Raw genomic sequence first — 19,036 nt, 5'->3', positions numbered from 1 at the left:
CCCCATGGCCCCTCAGCCCTGGCTGGCTCTCTAAGCAGAGCTCCAGGCTGTCCTGGAGGAAGGAAGCTAGGAAGGCTTTTGTTTTTCTTAAAGGATGTGTTAGGATACAAACAACCAGAAAAACTTGGTGTCTCCTTCCAGTGGTAATACTCTCCAAGCACTGGGCTGGGGGGAAGGGGACCATCTTGCCAGCTCAGTAAAGTGAACCACCTGGAGATCTGGGAAGCAGCAGGGGTTACTTTAGCATCCCCCAGTGAAGAGTCATTGGAATCCAGCAGTTACAGACTTCGCAGCTTGGGGTATGAATGACATTCTCCAGCAAAGCCTTGGGAGTTTTTCTGAGCTCACCTTTTACCTTCAAAAGGCAGTTGGACAAAACTATCATTGCCCAGGCAGGGGAGAGGGAAGCCTAGCAGGAGAGGCAGCCACCCAATGGGGCCCCAGTGTTCCACTGGGTTTGTTGATGCTGTGCAGGCGGCAGCTGGCATTACCAAATGGACACCAGGAGGAGCGAGGCCCATGGGCTGGATGCATCTCATCCAGAAACAGGGTGGGGATGTGGCCATTTCTGGGGTGGAGCATGGAAACTGGGGAAGAGCCTACCAGGGGAATGAGCACAAACGGATGCCAGGTAGATAGGAATCATCCACCCCAGGGATTCACCCTGGTGTCAGGATGGCTGAAGGAATATCTGGGGAGGGAAGATAAGACTCATCCAGCTGGGGACCAGCTGCCCTCCACACATGTATGCCATGACTTTTTCCATTGGGCCACTGCATGGAAATACATGTAAGCCACTGGAAAAAGGAGTAAGCTGGGGAAGCAGGAGAAGGAGGAAATTGTCTGGGCTCAGCTACTAGTAGATGTGGGCAACCTCGGGCAAGCCACTTGACCACTCTGAGCTTCAGTGCCCTTCTCTGTCAAGTAGAGGGCAAAAATAGCACCCTTGGTCAGGGGCATAGGCTGGAGATTTGGATTTAGAGATCAGCTAGCCTCATTTATAGAAGATGAAGCTGATTTTCATCCATTTTCTCATTTTGTTCTCTCAACAGCTCCATCAGGGTGGCATGTTGGTCATTACTATGGCCATTTGATGGATGAGAACACAGAGGCTCAGAAAAGTGAGGTCACCCAGTTCAGGCATGGCAGAACCCGGACTAGAACCCATGCCCCTTCCCCACTCTCAGACCTGCACTCTTTGTACTGCACCATAAGGCAGGCAACAATGAGTGTGTTTAAGGTTCCATGTCACTGGGAGCCTCAAGGAGGACTCAGGCTCTGAAGAGAGGTGCTTCTGACCTTGGGGAAGAAAGTTCGGGTCACAAAGTGCTTGTATTCCAGGAAGGGGATGCCCTGGCTTCGGTTCAGCTCCTTGGTCAGGTCAGTCATGTCTGTCTGCAGTTCAGCAAAGCCTGTTGGTCAGGAAGCCCAGGAGAGACATGAGCCACGCACCCTCTTCTAATGATTTCATCCTACCCAGCGAGGGCTGCCTCGGGCTTCTTCCCATTCAATACCTCCAGGATAGCAGGGATACCCGGGGTAGGGGTGTATAGTCAGGGACCAAGCAACAGTCTCTACACATGTATTCCTGGCTGAATCAGCTCTTGGGCAGGAGGTTACCTATTATACTATTACCAATTTCTCAACTCCTCTGGAATTGCAGACCTGAAAAGGACTTTGGGGATTATCCAGTCTGATCCCTCCATTTAAAGATGAGGTGACTCGCCCAAGGTCATACAGCCAGCGTGGGGCAGGGCTCTATCTAGAACCTAGGTCTCCTAATTTCCAAGCCATTGCTCTTTCCATCACACCCTGCCCGAGGTCCTCCCGACCTGGGGGCTTCCCCTGCCCAGTCTCCATCACCTTTGCGGATTTCTTCACGGATCTGAGACTCCATTTCTTCCATCTGCAGTAGGGTTTTCTGCCAGTATCGCTCGGCTCTGCGGCTCTTGGTACAGAAAACAAACAGCCCTGGGGGAAGAGGAGGAAGGAGGAAGGGGTCAGCCAGGAGTCCCTGGCAGTTTGCTCTGTGAGCCTTTGCACGGAACATGAGACCCTTAGCTAACAAGCCTCATCTGTCTCCTGGTCGCAGGCATGGGAAGGGGGAATTCCTCTTCCCACAGAGAAGCTGGGCATACTAAAATCATCATCATTCCTATCCGTTCTGCTAAGACCCGCTCTTCTATGGTCACCCCAGCCCAGGCTGATCTGTGGTTCACTTGGCTCTTAATCCATACAGACAGCTTGGTATGGTTATTTGTCTCTGTGTGTGCACATGCATGCACAGATGTGTCTTTGTGTTTGTATATATGTGCTGTGTGTGCATATATGCAGGCTCCTCAGTACGACTGTAGGTTCCTTGAGGGTAGAGATTATGTCTTTTTTTTTTTTTTGCAAAAAGGAGGAGATTTTAAAATATTTATTGAAAACTATGTCTTAACCAATCGACAAGCATTTATTAAGCGCTCACCATGTGCCAAGCCCTGTGCTAAATGTTGGGATACAAAGAAAGATGAAAACGCAAAAACAGTCCCTGTCCTCTTTACATTCTAATGGAGGAGAGAACACATATATAAACAGGTATGTAGAAGATACGTGGAGAGTAGACAGAATACAGTCTTGGAGGGGAAGGCCCACGTGGTAGAGGAAGGGGACAGGAAATGGGAAATTAGTAAGGGTCAAGTTAGGTTAAAACTTTGGTGCTAAATCTTTCTTACGTACAGGTGAAGACCAGATTGAAGAAGAATTTGGGGGGCAGCTACATAACCAGCAGTATTTGCTATAAAGGTTAATTCTCTTGCAAGGAAATATCCACCTAGTAGCACTAATGAATTCCGCCATACTTATCCTAGGAAATGAAGGTTATTAGGTCAAGCAACATTTTCTGAGTGTTTGGTATTGGTTCTTCCATTTCTCCTACAGTGTCTTATCCAAAGGAAGCCTTTAATAAATGTTTGTTAATTGAGTGATAAAATAATATTCTGTATAGAATACCTTTATATTCCCAGGAATTTTATTTTTCCCAGGACACTGTTTCACCATGAACCATTAGTGGCTCCCTACTCCCTCCAGGAGAAAGTCAAAAGTCCTTTGCATGGCATCCCAAAATCTTCTAGCCTCTGGGCCCAAGTTACCTATCCAACCACATATTACAACTGCTTGGAGCCCTATCGTGGTTTGAGATGAGGTGAGGGTGAGCTGGGGAGAGGGTTGTGTGAGTCAGCAGGCAGCAGTGAGGGATAGTGGGGACGTCCCAAACTGCCCAATCTCGACCTCCTTCCCAGCACGAAGTGGTCATGTCTAAGTGTGCTACTAAGGAGGGAGGGCAGGCCTGGGCACCCAGGGCCCCTTTCCCTTCTTACCCACAACGGACAGAAGGAGCAGGATGCTACAGATGACGACAGAGACGGTGATGGCTGTCTCACTCCCACCCAGCTGCAGCGTGGCGATGGTCTGGTTGAAATTCCCAACCTGGATCTGAGCAGAGGGAGGAAGGGGAATATGAGAAGCCCATAGCAAAGGGAAGGGGGGATGGGAAGGGGCTGGATAGCATTAGGCCCAGGTGGGAAGGTTCCTCCGGGATGTGGGGCTCTGGCACAATGCTTGGGCACAGAATCTTAAAGGTGGAAAAATCTAGCTTTAATCCGGGCCCTTTGGGCAGTCTGCTTAGGAGACCCTTTCTCAGAATAATGTTTCTAAATGCATAAAAATACCCAGGATTACCAAGGAAATTAATTATATTGTAATATAATTATCAAATTTTTTTAAAAGTTCACAGACTAGGTTGTGAACCCCTTCATGTTAATGGGGAGGTCCAGAGAGGGGGAGTGATTTGACTGAAGACACACAGCCTCCTGACTTCCCATCCAAACCTCTTTCCATATATTGGGGCATTGTCCCTACTCTCTATACCACACATCAAATCCTACCAAATCCGCCACAGTAACTGACAAAGCACTTCACATCCATGATCTCTGATACTCTCAACAAATATTTGAAGTAGGCAAGGCAGTGGTTTGGGGGTGGGGTGCAGGGTTTGGTCCAGCCCTGTGACTTTGTTGGTCTAGGGAGCTACCAATGTAGAATGAAAAGCTCCTACTTTGCAATCTACAGGCTCTTTAAAAAAAATAATGTTATTTTATTTTCAGATTAGAAATCTCCCTCTCCTACCTTCCTTTCCTCATCCCATCGAGAAAGCAAGAAAACAGAACCTGCTACAAATACATATAGTCTAGCAAAACAAACTCCTGCATTAGCCACGTCTAGGACAGCAACATGCTTCGGGCTGCCCCCTCCATCTATCTGGAGATAGAGAGCACCACTTATCAAGAGGACTCTGGAACGGGGCTTGATTCCATTGGGTACGACCCACAGTCTTAAGAGAGCTGTTGTGACAGCCAGCATGGGCCAGGTCTGGACACCAGATTTTTGCATCTCCAAGGCCATCTTCTTTACACCACAATGCCTCTCCATTTTACAGACAGCCCAATGGAGGCACACACAGAAAGATTAAAATTCCTTGCTGAAGTTTACCCAGATAGCAAGCGGCCAAGAAAAGATTCAAACCCAATTTTCTTCATTTCAAATGCCTTCTTCTTTTCCATTTTGTACTGTAGGCATCTGTATGGCTTGGCTTTGGAGTCAGAAAGTCCTGAATTCAAATTTTGCCTCAGACGGTTACTGAGCTGTAAGACCCTGGGTAAGTCACTTAACCTCTGCCTTACTTTCCTCATCTGTAAAGAGGGGATAATGATAGTGCCCAGGGTTGTTGTGGGGATCGGATGAGATTATATATTTATATTTATATATTATATATTTAGTGCTTGCAGGCCTTGAAGTCTATCTAAAAGTCAGCAATTATTATCATTTTTATTATTACTGTTGTTACTGTGCTCCTGGAAGCCTTCCCAGAATACCCCCAAACTCCAGGGATCTTTCCTCTCTCTGAATTACTGAACCTCACTCTCACTGCTTCATGTATTTTAGTCTTGTCCCCTGTACCAGACCACAGATCCGCTGAGGGCAGGGGCCCTATCTCCTCCCCTGCCTCCCCTTCAAGGCCAGCACAGTTGCCCTCAGTGGGCACACAACTCCCTGCTTCCCATATGAGGTATTCAGGCTCTTCCTGGACCAGGGAAACAGGGACAGACAGAAAGGGCCACAGCATACAACAGGGGCTCCAAAAATGCTGGTCTTCCCTTCCCCCACCCTCCTGAGGTTGACTTGTCATACCCTTTGGTCATGATTCTGCATCCTTAGCTTCCAAAGGGATAGAATTCCTCTCATTTAACCAGCTCCCCCAAAAGTCCCATGTCCAGCATTCTGTCAGCAGTGATTAAGCTCCTCATGTATACAAGGACTAGGTTAGGCACTTTCCAGTCAATGTTGTCCCTTCCTATAGGGAGGGCTCAGTCACAGTGCATAGAGCTCGAAGGAGTTTCAAAAAATCAGCCAAGTCAACTTAATTTTATAGATGAGGAAACTGTGGCCAGAGAGAAATGACTTGTCTAAGGTCACTGTTAAGGTTGAAGATCTTTGGGGAAGGCAGTACCAACTGCTTAGAGAAGAAGCTGTGTCTCTACAGGCATCCACGGAGCACATGTTGTCTCCCCCATTAGACTATACACTCCCTAGGGCAGGAACTGTTTAATTTTCATCTCTGTATCCCCTAGAGCTTAACATACACCTGGCTCATCGGAAGTGATTAATAGCTTTAGCTGGCTCACTAACCAACAAGCATTTTTATATTGCCAGGTTCTTTAAAGGCTCACCACCTAGAAGTCCCCTGATGCTGGTGATTGTGTGTTCAGGTGGTGAGATCTGGATCCAAGGTGTGTTTGGGACAGAGAGCATAGAGAGGTTACTGAGTGAATCAACAGGGTGTAACAGGGAGAGAACAGAACATGGATCCATTGACTTTCAGGCTGCCCCCTGCATCTATCTGGAGATGGAGAGCATGGTTTCTCAAGAGGACAGTGGTTGAACCCTGGAGAACCAAGTATAAGGAGGAAAAGGCATCCTTTGGAGAGAATTCTGTGTGTAAAGTTGTGTCAGAGAGAAAGGGCGTTTGGGTGCGGATCCTCGGAGTTCATTATTCAGAAGTATTTCTAGGGCCCTGCTGGGGCTGGTGATGCCTGCCTGTGCGTAGACTGGCTGGAGAGACTTTGGAGTCCTAGGTGCTGTGCTGATCCTCATGGAATGATGCAACATTTTGAAACTGTAAATATCTGAATGGCACAGCTTTGAAACCCTCCTTGCCTCTGAATAAGGAAAGAAAGTCCTTGGGGGAAGCCAACGGACCTAGAGGCTGCGTGTGAGACAGCGTGGGTCTATGTCAGAAGCGCCAGAGATGAGATTCCGACTCAAGTCCTCCAGAATCTAAATCTGCTCTCACCCTTTTGGAGGGATTTAGCTGTGATTTCCTCATCAGAGGGAATGCCTGCTGATGAAACTCCCTCTACCAATGTCGGCTGGTGCTTCCTTTGTCACTTACAGCCCTGTGCCTGGGATCCAATGAGCCTCGGCCCTCCAGCCCTGAAGAGGGGCTTCTGGCCTTTGGAAAGGTTAGGGGCAAGGCGAGGGAGGCCAAATCTGGCAGCTGGAGCCAAGCCTTCTGGTCAAGGTGCCTGCTGGCCTGGAGCAGCTCCCTCTCCCTGACTGGCTGTGGCAGTCTTCCATATAGGAGCTGATCTTCTCTTTCACTGTCCCGCTGGGACCAGACTATTCCCCAGGCTCCCTTAGTAACACGATAGCTCCACAGAAATGCTTTGTCTTGTTTCCATCTCCAAGAAGCAAACTGATCCAGGAGGGCCGGAGAGACTAGGGCTGCCAGTCCCAGGTAGGAACCCATGCCTCCAATTCCTGAAGGCTCCTATCTCCTTTCTCAAGCCTTGCCTCCCTCACGAGCCTCCCTGACTCTCTCCTGCGGGATGCCTACACCAGTTATCCCAAGCACCATTCATCTGTTGGCACTTAGCATAATCAAGCTTTGCGCTGCTCACTAATTATTTAAAGAAGGCTCATTCAATCCAACTCTTTCATTTAACACATGAGGAAACTCAGGCCAAAATCTCTGGGTCAGTTAGGAACAGAACTGGAATGAGAACCCAGGTCTCCTGACTTCCCAGCCCAGAATCCTTTCTACCACACTCTCTAAGCAGGCCATTAACTTCTTGGGGGGTTGGACTAGATTTTATTTTTTTTCTCTTAAAGTAGAAAGAACACAAAATTTAGAGTCAGGGGAGCTGCATTGAGGACTCAGTTTGATCAATCAATCAACAAACATTTATTAAGTGCCTACTATGTGCTAGGCAGCATACTAAGCCACTACTAACCAGACATCCTGCGAGACGTCACTCCTCCTCTCTCAAATTTCAGTCACATCGCCCCCATTTGAATGCTAGAATAATAATAACTGACATTTACAGAGCTTGAAGGTTTCCAAAGTGAGATCTATATACATATATAATTACATATAGCATACATATGTGATATATATTTCATTTGAGCCTCACAACATATATAATAGTTATATGTAAAAACATAACATATATAATATATAAACATATAAATATAACTACCATATATGATATACATGCCTATAATATATAACTACATGTGGCTATGTATAATTATATATTATATTTACATAAATAAATAAAAAATAGCTGACATTTACAGAGCTTGAAGGTTTCCAAAGTGAGATCTATATGTATGTGCGTGTCATATATCAATAAAGGCTAAAATGAAATATTGTATGTGTACACACACACTTTAGTCTGAGCCTCACAACAGTGCTGCGGGGTTTGGGGCAATCATCACCTCCGTTCTGCAGATGAGGAAATAGGCTGGGAGACAAGTGCCTATGGCAGGATTTGAACCCAGGGCCCCTGACTCAGAGCCCAGAACTCTCTCCTCCCTGATTCTCTAAGAACAGTGCCTGTATTACCTCACAGAGCTGTATAGAAAGCGCTTGCATCTTTGAAGTGTTACAGAGAAGAGAGTGATTTTTTGAATGCTGACTACCATAGCAAGGCCAAAGGCCCAGGGCTTGGTGAGGGAAGGCCCAGTCTGCAGCTGCCTGATTGCTTACCAAGCCCCTGCCCCTGGCTGGTTGGTGGCACTGAACTTCACTCTGACTGCTGTCAGGAGGAAGGAGGAGGACCCCAGTAGGACTGGGGAGGCGAGGAGCCTGAGTGCTCTCCCCATTTCCAGAGACAGGGAAGTATGGGAGAGGGGGGGGAGTGGGGAAAGAGAGTGAATTCTCTTTTGGACATGCTGAGACGTTTGAGACGCATCCAGGCCATCTCTCCATTTCCAGCGAGGGCTCCATCAGCACCCACACACCTACGCACACCTGCCCGCACCCAGGCATCTTCAGCTGCTACCTAGGAACTGGCGCCTGGCTCCAGCTGGCTCCTGGCTCCGGCCCCAATGACGGAGACAAAGCAGAAGCTAAGACTAGGAGCCATACTGTGCGTTACGGTGGGATCTCAGAGCTGTGCTTCGGAGGAAAAGTGGGGGGGGCGGCATAGAAGGGCACCTCTGAGATTCTACTTCCCATCTCCCGCCGCTCAGGGTCCTCCCCAGCGGGCAGATCAATGAGAACGGGAACTCTTGGATCTTGGCCCTGGGGGTGTGAGCAGGGACCCTAAATGCAGAGAACCTGAGTGGCTTGAGTTTCTACATAGGCTCCTGCACTGAGAGACCAGAACAGCGATAATAACTCTTATTTATATAGCACTTTGTTTGCAAAATACTTTAGCTCTATAATCTCATTTGATTTTTCACAACAACCCTGTGAGATGCTGTAATTACCCCCATTTTACAGGTAAAGAAGCTGAGGCTTAGAGAGATTAAGAGACTTGCCCAAGGTCTGGAGGAGTACCGGAGGCAGGATTTGAGGATTAGTCTTCCTGATTCCAAGTTCAGCTCTGTAGTGCTCTGTTTCTCAAGGTCAAAGCCTTTCCCAGTAATAAAGTAACTTGCTTGTCATTCATTGTCACATCTTTCTACCATCTCTAAACCAAGCTTTCGAGGAAGGACTGCCATTCTGGGAGACCAGGGTACTAGGCTCAGCTTTGTTGTCACTGTCTAATGAGTTACACGGTCTAATTCCTCTAAGATTCAGTTTCCCACATCTGCAGAGTGGGGGTAGGCTACCTTCTCTACCCACCTTACAGAACTGTTGTGAGGGACTGATGAAATAAGGAACCTAAAATGATCTGGAAACTTTGAAGGGCTTGCTATGGGTTTCCTGGCCTGTGTCCTCTCCCAAGCTGTCTGACCACTCCCCAGGCTCCCTCACTGGTCATCATCAGCCTCCTATCCCTTAAACATGAGTGACACCCCCATCCCCAACCCTCAAAAGGCCTCTCTTCTCTTCTCTTTCTATATCAGGGGCTCTTTTGACAATTTTGATGGAGCTTTCTCAGAATGTTTTTAACACACTGAATAAAATGAATAGGATTCCAGAGGAAATCAGATATATTGGAACACAGTTATCAAAATGTTTCAATAAACAAAGTCATGGGCCCCAGGTTGAGAACCTTGGTTTTATATTATAGCACTTGCTGATCTCACCCACATCCACTCCGCCAGCTATCTTTACTCAGATGATTCTCCAATCCATAAATCCAGCCCTCTTCTCCTAAACGCTACCAAATTACCTGCTGGCCATCACTATCTGGATTTCCCATCAGCCTCTCAAACACACGTGCCCCAAATGAAATTGATTCTTTTCCTTCTTCTGTCCCAAATCCCACCATCCCCCTGACGCCCAGGTCCCCAGCCTTGCCATTATCCTTGGCTCATGGCTCCCCACTCACACTCCAGTGCCAATTAGTCACCGAGTTCCCTTGATCGTCAGCTACCTCTCACATCTGCTCACTTCTCCCCGCTCACATGCCAGGTTAAGCTCTCATCGCCTCTGTTACAATAGCCTCCTAATGGGCCTCCCTACTTCTAGGGGCTCCTTTCTCCAATCAATTGTCTGCACAGCTGCTGAAGTCATTTTCTTCCTAAGGCCGCAGGTCTGACTGCCCCGTGCAAAAAACTGTCCACAGTTCTCCCAAAAATCTCCTCAGCCTGACATTCCAAGCACTCCACGGTCCGGCTCCAATTTACCGGTCCGGCTTTATTGCACATCATCACTCCCTCTCACTTCCCCTCCGTTCCAGCCACATCAGACAACCCAGCGCTCCCCCAACTCGATTCCCTCCCTCCAGCTCCTGCACGTTCACCCGAGCCATGTCTCACATCCCAGAATGCCCTCGCTCCTTGTTTCCGCCTCAAAGAATCCTCATCTTCCCTTCTGGGCTCAGTTCAGGCGACACACACTTTGTAATGCCTTCCCTGATCTGCCACAGTTGCTAGGAACTCTCCCCCTCCTGAAATTGCCTTGGATGTCACAGTGCACATGCTGAATCTTCCCAGTAGAAAGTAAACTCCCCGAGGGCAGGCATTGCTTTTCCTTTTATGTCTTTGTATCTCCAGTCTTAGCACAGCACCTTGCATACAGTGTTGTTGTCACGGAGTGTTTCAGTCTGTGTCTGACTCTTCATGACCCCATTTGGTGTTTTCTTGGCAAAGATGCTGGCTGGAGGGCTTTGCCGTTTCCTTCTCCGGCTCATTTTACAGATGAGGAAACTGAGGCAAACAGGGTTAAATGACTTGCCCAGGGTCACACAGCTAGGAAGTGTCTGAGGCCAGACTTGAACTCAGGTCCTCCTGACCCCTGGGGTGCCAGCTAGTTGCCCTCGGCTGCAGTAGATGCTTATTTAACATTTGCTTACTACACAGTAATGATGGCGGTAAAATCGCTTTCAATTCCATCATGAGTAAATTTTGGCTGAGTCACTTCACCACTCTGGGGTCTCACTTTCCTCATTTGTAAAATGAGGTGTTTGGAACAGACTGGCCTCTAACATTCCCTTCCCACTCTAAAGCCATGATTTCTCTTGATCCTAAAGCAGCCCCGTAAGGCGTATGAGGTGGATCGTGGGATTAGAGCTGTACAGGGCCTTAGACATGACCTAATTCAACTCTTCTTTTGGCTGTGAAGACAGTGAGTCCCCGAGAGAGGCGATGCTTGAATTCACATAACTATCAAACAATCTCAAGGTTCACAAAGGACTTTACGGGCTACCTCACCTGATTGTTCAGCAGCTGCTATGACTATTCCCATCTTACAGATGAGGATACCGAGTCTGAGAGAGGTTAAGTGACTTGCCCAGGTCTCACAGCTGGTAAGTGTCCGAGGCAGGATTTGAACTCAGCCTTCTTGACTCCCCATCCAGTACTCTATCCATTGTGCGACCTAGCTGTTAGGATTCTAACCCAAATCTTCTGACTTCAAAAGCCGTTCTTTCCACTAAGTCACATGCACAGAGCTTTAAAATACCCTTTCAAGGTCGCACAGTGAATCAGTGAGGAAGAAGGCCACTCAGGCTCTGTTCCCAATGAGATGTCATGGCATCCGATGGAATTCACCAAGGAACTGGTTTGAGGGACCGGGGGGTGGGGTGGGGTGGGTGGAAACAGGACATCTGTGCTTAAAGTGAAGAAACACCGATTCTCCACATGGATAACAACTGACTAATAAGAATGATACAGAGATGTGAGCTCTCTGTCTCTGTCTCTCTCCTGTACTTTCTGCCTCAGTAGGCCCACTCAGAGCTGCACTAAAACCTCCTCCATTCCTGAGGTGACCAATGGGAAAACTCCAGTCATACCCTAAGATCCCAGACGCCACACAGGATCCCAGGGCAAGAAGCACTAGATACCCAGGTAACTGCCCTGTCTGTTACCTCTCCACGTCAGGCAATTCAAGCATTTTGGTGAGCAAGTGGGGCATTAGAGCCCCTGCTGGAAATGGGTCCCCCGGGTTGGGGGCAGGGCTCCTCATAGAGAGGTCCAGGATGAAGAGGGGACACTTGTTCTGTCCCTACCTTTGGTGGGCAGGCATCGATCTCACAACCCAACCCTCCCCCCAACCCAGCAAAGCTGATCTGAGTATCCCGGACTCCCATTCCTCTCCTAGGTCAAGGGCCTCACCGTGATGGGCAGGTGCCCCTCTGAGGTGCTCAGGGACTCGTTTACTGAGCAGTGGATAACTCTGTCCGAGACGATCTGGATCTCACAGGAAGTCTGGCCAATCTTCACTTGATACTCACGACACTCCAGGCCCAGGTTGTCCTGCTCTTTCTGATTTAAGGAAGGAAAAGGAGAAGGAGGAAGAGAGAAGAGAAAGGGAGAGAGAGGGAGGGAGGGAGGGAGAGGGTGGGAGGGGGAGAGAGAGGGAGGGAGGGAGGGAGAGGGTGGGAGGGAGAGAGAGGGAGGGAGGGAGGGAGGGGGAGAGAGGGGGAGGGAGGAAGGGAGGAAGAGAGAGAGAGAGACAGGTGAGTCATAAACATCCAGACAAGTGACAGCTTCGAGGGAGATTACAGCAAAGCACCAAAGGATTAGACTGCAGACAGTCACAGGCTCATAATATTTAGAGCTGTCAGAATAGGGAATAAGAATGAACTTTCATTGGTATTGGGCCTTCTCCAATCTGAGCTTTTTACATGTTTAAATGCAATAATAAATACTAAATACATTTTTATTAAATAAATACAATAAATCTTTATTTAAAGATGGAGAAATCATCCTCAGCTCACCGGATATACAAAACCAGGCAGGGGCAGGGCATGGCCCAAAGGTCAGAGTTTGCTGACCCCTGGCCTAGAGCACTGAGAGGTTAAGGGGCTTGCCCAGGGTCACACAACTCAGGCTGTGTCTCCGGTAGGATCTGGATGCATCTTTCTGGCTCCAGAGTCAGTTCTCCATCTATTATATTGTGCTCTTTCTCTTAGTGCTACAAGGAATCTTAAAAATCATAAGATCACAGATAAGGTAGGAAGGGATTTTAGAGGTCACCAACCCCTTAATTTTGCAAAAAAGGTAAATGAAGCCTAGGGAGAGGAATTAAGTCACCCTTGGGACCGAGGGAAGACTTCACCTTGTTCAATCCCTGCTTTCCAGGATGAGAGGGGTTATTTTACCCATTCTATAGATGGGACAACTGAGACTCAAAGGATTTAAGTGACTTCTCTGAGGTTCTTGCTAATTAGGGGCAGGGCTGGCTCCATAAGCCAGGTGTCTCCTGACCTGAGAAGCAGGAGAAAGCACACGCTGCCTCTAGAGTTAGAAGATCTGAGTTCAGATCCTGCCATAGTATCAGTCACTTAGTCCCTTAGCCTCTCTGGGCCTCAGTTGCCCCATCTGTAAAATGAGGGCGGTTGAACTACATGGCCTCCCCAGTCCCTCGTTACCCGAGATCTAGAATCCTAGGTTTCTACTGAGTCTTAGGCTCCATCAGGCCTTGCTCTCTGAGCCCCCTGTGCAATGGGGCCCAGCCCCTGGGTCAATCTGAGAGCCTTCAGTGCTTCCCCAAATCCACTCAGAGGCCTGCTCCCTCCAGCCCGTCCATCTGCCTGTTTTCCCTCCTCAGGCTTTGGCCTGTTTTTTTACCTTTTGGCTAGGTGGGATAAGGCAAGGACATAATGCCCTTTGTCCCCCCTTTATGGGGAAGAACCAACAGCTCAGACTATCGGACCTTGGGCCAGCTGAGGAATGACCAGGCTGGGAGCTGGCAGGGGCAGCAGAGAGCTCTGGCTCCCTTGTTAGGACTGATTCCATCCCCTCTGTTCTCTCCCCCTAGTGTGATCTTGTAGAATTCCCTGGCTTTTCTGCACCAGCCAGCTGGCGCCAAGGTGGGCACCACATTTGCCAGGGGAGGCAATTCCAACGGTGAATCTCTCGGCCCCTGGGTGCGGTGTCTGTGAAGGTCGGGTGTATGGTAGGGATGCCGGGGTAGCCATGGCACCCCAGAAGGAGCCCTCAACCTACAGGGGACACCTGAGTCTGTTCGCTCCCTAGAACTGTTTCTGAGGGCCGCATGGTGACCTTTAACCCAACCGCAGCCTGACCCTTGAGTCAGGCCAAGGAATCGATTCTAACCCCAGGCTGGCCAGAGGACAAATCTATGCCATCTGTTCTCTAGGAGGGCCGAGCAAGAAAGCGTGGCCATCCCCGCTGTTGAGCGTGCGCCCTGCCAAGGGGAGGCAGAGCTGTGCTGTGTGAGGAGGCAAACGGCTCCTGCCGGCTGTAGGGGTCATGGGGCGAAACTAAGGATTCTGGGTGCCTCAAAGAGGGTTACTACTCTGGCAAAACCATGGTGTGGGAGCTAGTTTTCCTCTACAGCTGAATATTTCAGGCTCTGGACTCCTCAAAAGGATGACAGGGTCATCGGTCTGGAGCCTGAAGGGATCTTGGAAGTCCAAGAACTGGGAAGGAGACAGGTCTGAGAAGGAGGTGATTGGTCCAAGTTCACAGTCAGAAAAGTAAGAGTCAGAGCCAGTTTCCTCTGAATCCATATTCTGGGTTCCTCTCTGTCACCACTACTAGGCTCCTCTCCCTTCCCCTCCCTGGGGGTCGCACTATTGCTCACATGGATGACCAGGGTGAGAGGCTCCCCCGGATGATGTTTAATCCATTTCTCCCTCTTGGCAGTGGAGAATTGGGGGTCAGGCAGATACTCCAGGCTGAACCTGCTGCTGGGAAGCATATTCTTCGGCTCTCCAGGGTCTTCCATGGCCACCTGCTCATCCTCGTACGGTTGCCCATTGATGAAAAAGTTCACGGGTGCTGACTTGTTGGCTGTGGCGCCAGGGGAGGGGCAGGTGATTAGGGTGGAGTTAAGAACCTTGCAGAGCTGGAGGAGAGACAGAAACAGGTCAATACTTTGGTGGGGAGAGAGAGAGGTGGGAAAGAGATACAGACAGCCAGAGAGGCAGAGACTGGGAGACACACAGAGGCAGAGAAAGACAGACAGGAGCAAGGACAGAGACATAGACATCATGAGAGAGAGAGACACAGAGAAAGGCAGAAATAGAGACAGACACAAGGATAAAGACACAGAGACCAGGACAGAGAGACAGAGAGATACAAAAAGAGAGACACCAAGACAGAGACATAGAAAGACAGTGGCAAAGAGAGAGAAAAAGGAACAAAGAGGCAGATAACAAAAATATAGACAAAAAGAATGGGAGAGACCAAGCGAGAGGAGAAGGTCTGGGTCAGCCAAGGCTCTTGGCACCAGGGTCTGTAGCTTTGGCTGCCCTGAGCCAGAGACAGGGGCTGTGATGTCTTTGGGCTGGGCAAGATGGAAGCCAGCAGGGAATATTCATCACACCCACCCATCTCCCACGGGCTCCATCTCCCCTCTCTGGGGCATCATCCCCCACCCAGAGGAGGATGATGGAGCCGTCTCCACTCAGCCCACACTGAAAGCCGCCTGGTTTTTCTCACACTTCCTCCTTGACGAGAAAAACTCAGGCTCCATCTGTCCCTCGCCTCCTCCTCCCACCTCCTTGCTTTGTGCTCCTGGTATCTACGGCTCAGTCTCCCTGCCCGTGGCCTCCCCACTCTCAGCCCATTTCTGCTGGGACCCCTCAGTTCTGCCATCCATGCTCCCACCCGCCCCCCCGCATCTCCCACTTCCTGGCCTCTCAGACTCACCGTCTGCTCCTTGCCAATGTGATTCACCATCATGGACACATTCTGCACCATGTCAAAGCGACTGCCCTCCACAGTGATGGTCCTCCCTCCGCTGAGCAAGGAGAGAACAGGGTTTGACAGATGGGGGATGTGGGGAGGAGAGGGACAGAAGAGGCAGTGAGGGGGTGAGATGGGCTGCGGTCAGGAATTATGGCGGCATCCCAGATTTAGAGTGAATGACAGTACTGCCTAATGGTTAGAGTCAGAAAGGTCTGACTCCAAATCCCATCTCTGACACTTACTAAGCTGTATGACCCTGGGCAAGTCACTTAACTTCTCTTTGGTTAGGCTGCTGAATTTAGAGTCAGGAAGAACTGAGTTTGAATCTGGCCCTAGATACTTAGCTGGGCAAATCACTTAACCTCTGCCTCAGTTTCCTGATCTGTAAAATGAGGGTGTTAGACTATGATGTCTGAGGTTCCTTCCAGCTCTAAATCTATTACCATACATGTCGATCTGGAGTTTGTTAAGTTGGGTGTGCAGGAGAGAGGAGAAATAAACAGGGTCCCAAGGCAGTCCTGCCCATGTCTTTCCCTACCGTGCAACATCAGTGCTGCTGTCCGTCCTGGCAGACGCCCTCTTCAGGCAGGGCTGGAGAGAAAGGCCTGTCAGCCAAGCCACTGCAATGACCATTAGGCTTTCTACGTGTAGGAGCTTTTATATCAATGATCTAATTCTCCTCCCACCCCACCCCATCACCAGCCGTTGGTGCCTTCCCCACCAAAATCCCCTGCCCTGGACTTTGTACATATTTGATACCTACTTAAGTTTCCCATGGTTCCTCTGAAATAATATAAGCCTGAAAAAGGCAGGAACCATTTCATTGTTGTTTTTGTGTCCACAGGAACTAGCAAAGTACCTGGCACATAGTAGGTGCTTAATAAATGCTTATTTCTGGATTGAATGAATTCTTACAACTACCTTGTGAGAAAGGCAGGCCTTTTCCCTGCTTTACAGATGACAGGGCTGAAGGCCAGAGCAGTGATTTACCCAAAGCTGCACAAGGAATTAGTAGCAAAGACAGGACCATGGTCTGGATTTCCTTCTCTCCCTCCCTTTCTCCCTTCCTTATTCCCTTCCTTCCTCTCTCTTTCCACCCCTTTGTCTCCCTCCCTCCCTCTGTGTCTCCATCTCTGTCCCTTCCTCTCCCTCCCTCCATCTCTGACTCTTTCTTCTTCCCTCCTGCTGTCTCTCCATCTCTGTCTCTTTCTCTCCCTCCCTCTGTCTCTGTCTCTCTTTTCCTCCATCCTTCACTGTCTCTCCATCTCCATCTGTCTCTTTCTCTCCCTCCATCTTCCTCCCTCCATCTCTCCATCTCCATCTGTCTCTCTCCCTCCATCTTTGTCTCTCTTTTCCTCCCTCCCTCTGTCTCTCCATCTCTGTCTCTTTCTCTCCCTCCCTCCATCTCTTTCTACTTTCCTCCCTCTGTCCATCTCCATCTGTCTCTCTCCCTCCCTGTCTTTGTCTCTTTTCCCCCTCCCTCTCTTGGTCTCTCCATCTCTCTCTTTCTCTCCCTCCTTCTGTCTCTCTGTTCCTGATTGTCTCTCTCTGTCTCCATCTCTATTTGTCTCTTTCCTTCTGTCTTTCTGTCCCTGATTATCCCTCTCTTTATCTCTCTCTCCATCTCTCTCTCTCCTCCTCCTTCTGTCTCTGACTGTCTCTTTCTTTCTCTCCCTCTCTCCATCTCCATCTGTCTCTTTTTCTCTCTCCCTCTATCTCTATCTCCCTCATAAGCTTTACTTTAGAGGACTCCTGCTGAAGAAATTTCCTCTCTCACCACAGACCTTGCCACTTGTAGTCTCAGAGGGCTGCCCAGGGACGTTGAGAGGGGAGCTACTTTGCCCAGGGTCCAGAGCTAGAGTGAGATCCAGACCTCTTGGCTTCAGGTGGGTTGCACTACTCCTTCAGCCAGGACTTTCCCTGCCCTGTTTTCTCTCCCCATAAGGAACAGGACTAAGGTGACTGGCTTAAACATTTGCTGGGGGTGTTGGCACTGCTGAATTTTAATACTACTCAGCTGCACTGAGTCTTTGACATGGCATCTTATGAGATCAGAGCTAGTAATTATGTGATGCAAATTTATGCCGGCAGGATAAAAATGAAATGGATGGGGGTGGGGGTAGGCAGGGTAGTGGGATGGGGAAGGCTGGGGCGGGGGGGCTCACCTGACCGGGCTCTTTTTGGGACTGATGGCTGTGATGACTGGGTCTCTCATGTAGTCAAAGGTGATGTTGCTGCTTATGCAGGATTTGTGCTCAAAGCGCACGCAGACACGGACAGTGGCAATCAACTCTCCCCTTGGCATGGTGCAGGTGATGGTGCTGTCTGTGCGCCTGTGGAAGGGAGGCCGGGGCTTCTGAATGGCTGGCCACTGACCATCATGTTACTAACATCATCTTCTCTCTACTGGCTCCCAGGGGCTTACCTGATTCAGCCTAGGGAAAGCTGCTGAATCGGGGGTGAAGAGGGTGCCATGTTTGGGGTACCTCTGGAAAAGCAACAGGACCCCCTCCTCTCCTCTCTATTCCAAGCCTTGAACCCCATCATCTCATGCCTGGTATCCTAAAGCTCAAGTCTCTGTCACTGCCCTCTCCCATTGAGCTATCCTACCCATGACACTCCCAAACTAACCTCCCTAAAATAGCCCTTTCTATACTGTAGATTCCTTGTTTGAGAGTCTCAGTGTTGGTCCAGTGCCCACTGCATCAAACCCAACCGCCTCCTCCTGGCATTGGAGACTCTCCACAATCTGGCCCTGTCTTATCTAACCAACCTGATCCTCCCTCCTATCTTCTTTGATTCGGGCGAGGTTCCTTCCTAAGTCCCAGCACATTCTCATTTCATCTCTGTACTCTGCTCACTGCCATCCCCCTTCTTTCACTCATCCACATCCTACCCAGTTCGTGTTCCTCTTCTTCTTCTATGAAGCCTTCCCAGACTACCTCAGCCTACAGTGCTCCTCCTCTCCTCTGATCTCCTTATGGCACTTCTGCCCCTCACCAGACTTCAAGCCTCTAGGTCTCCCTAAGTGCCTAGCATAGTGCTCTGAACTGCACTGTAGTCATGCAGAATAAGAATAGAAGCTTATCTCAGCTTCTAGACTATAAGCTTCGTGAGGGCAGGCACGGTGCTGTCTTCTTTCCTGTCTCCTATACACACAAAGCACAGGGCCTGGAACATGAGAGGTGTTCAGCAAAGACTTGGGGATGAGTTGGAGGCCACTGGGGAGTAGTCAAAGAATGCTTGGCACGATGCAGTGCACATAGTAGGTGCTTAATGAATGAATGTTTATTGATTGAGTTAATGACTGAATGAATCCTAGGGATCTCAAAGCACTTTGTGTATCCAGTCAGTCCTGTCTAGCTCAGGAAGCATACCCTAGGGACAGAGGGCTTCTCCCTTAAGGTTCAAGGAAAAGTTCTCATGGCTTTGAAGG

General features: G+C 49.3%; 1 protein-coding gene across 1 annotated transcript in view; it reads right to left on the bottom strand.

Annotated features, from left to right (window-relative positions):
- Positions 1-19,036, bottom strand: part of PLXND1 (plexin D1) — a 205,177-nt gene that overhangs the window by 43,137 nt on the left and 143,004 nt on the right. Inside the window, exons 16-22 of the mRNA XM_036737796.1 lie at positions 17,766-17,933; positions 15,562-15,652; positions 14,492-14,755; positions 12,055-12,204; positions 3,363-3,477; positions 1,864-1,971; positions 1,300-1,412 (exon numbers count right to left, since the gene is read on the bottom strand). Coding sequence (XP_036593691.1) covers positions 1,300-1,412; positions 1,864-1,971; positions 3,363-3,477; positions 12,055-12,204; positions 14,492-14,755; positions 15,562-15,652; positions 17,766-17,933 — 1,009 coding nt within the window. The remainder of the gene's footprint in view (positions 1-1,299; positions 1,413-1,863; positions 1,972-3,362; positions 3,478-12,054; positions 12,205-14,491; positions 14,756-15,561; positions 15,653-17,765; positions 17,934-19,036) is intronic.

This window comes from Trichosurus vulpecula, chromosome 9 (genome assembly GCF_011100635.1).
Source record: "Trichosurus vulpecula isolate mTriVul1 chromosome 9, mTriVul1.pri, whole genome shotgun sequence".
NCBI classification, from domain to species: domain Eukaryota; kingdom Metazoa; phylum Chordata; class Mammalia; order Diprotodontia; family Phalangeridae; genus Trichosurus; species Trichosurus vulpecula.
Note: the sequence above shows the minus strand (reverse complement) of the source record. Positions and strands in the feature narration are given on the sequence as shown.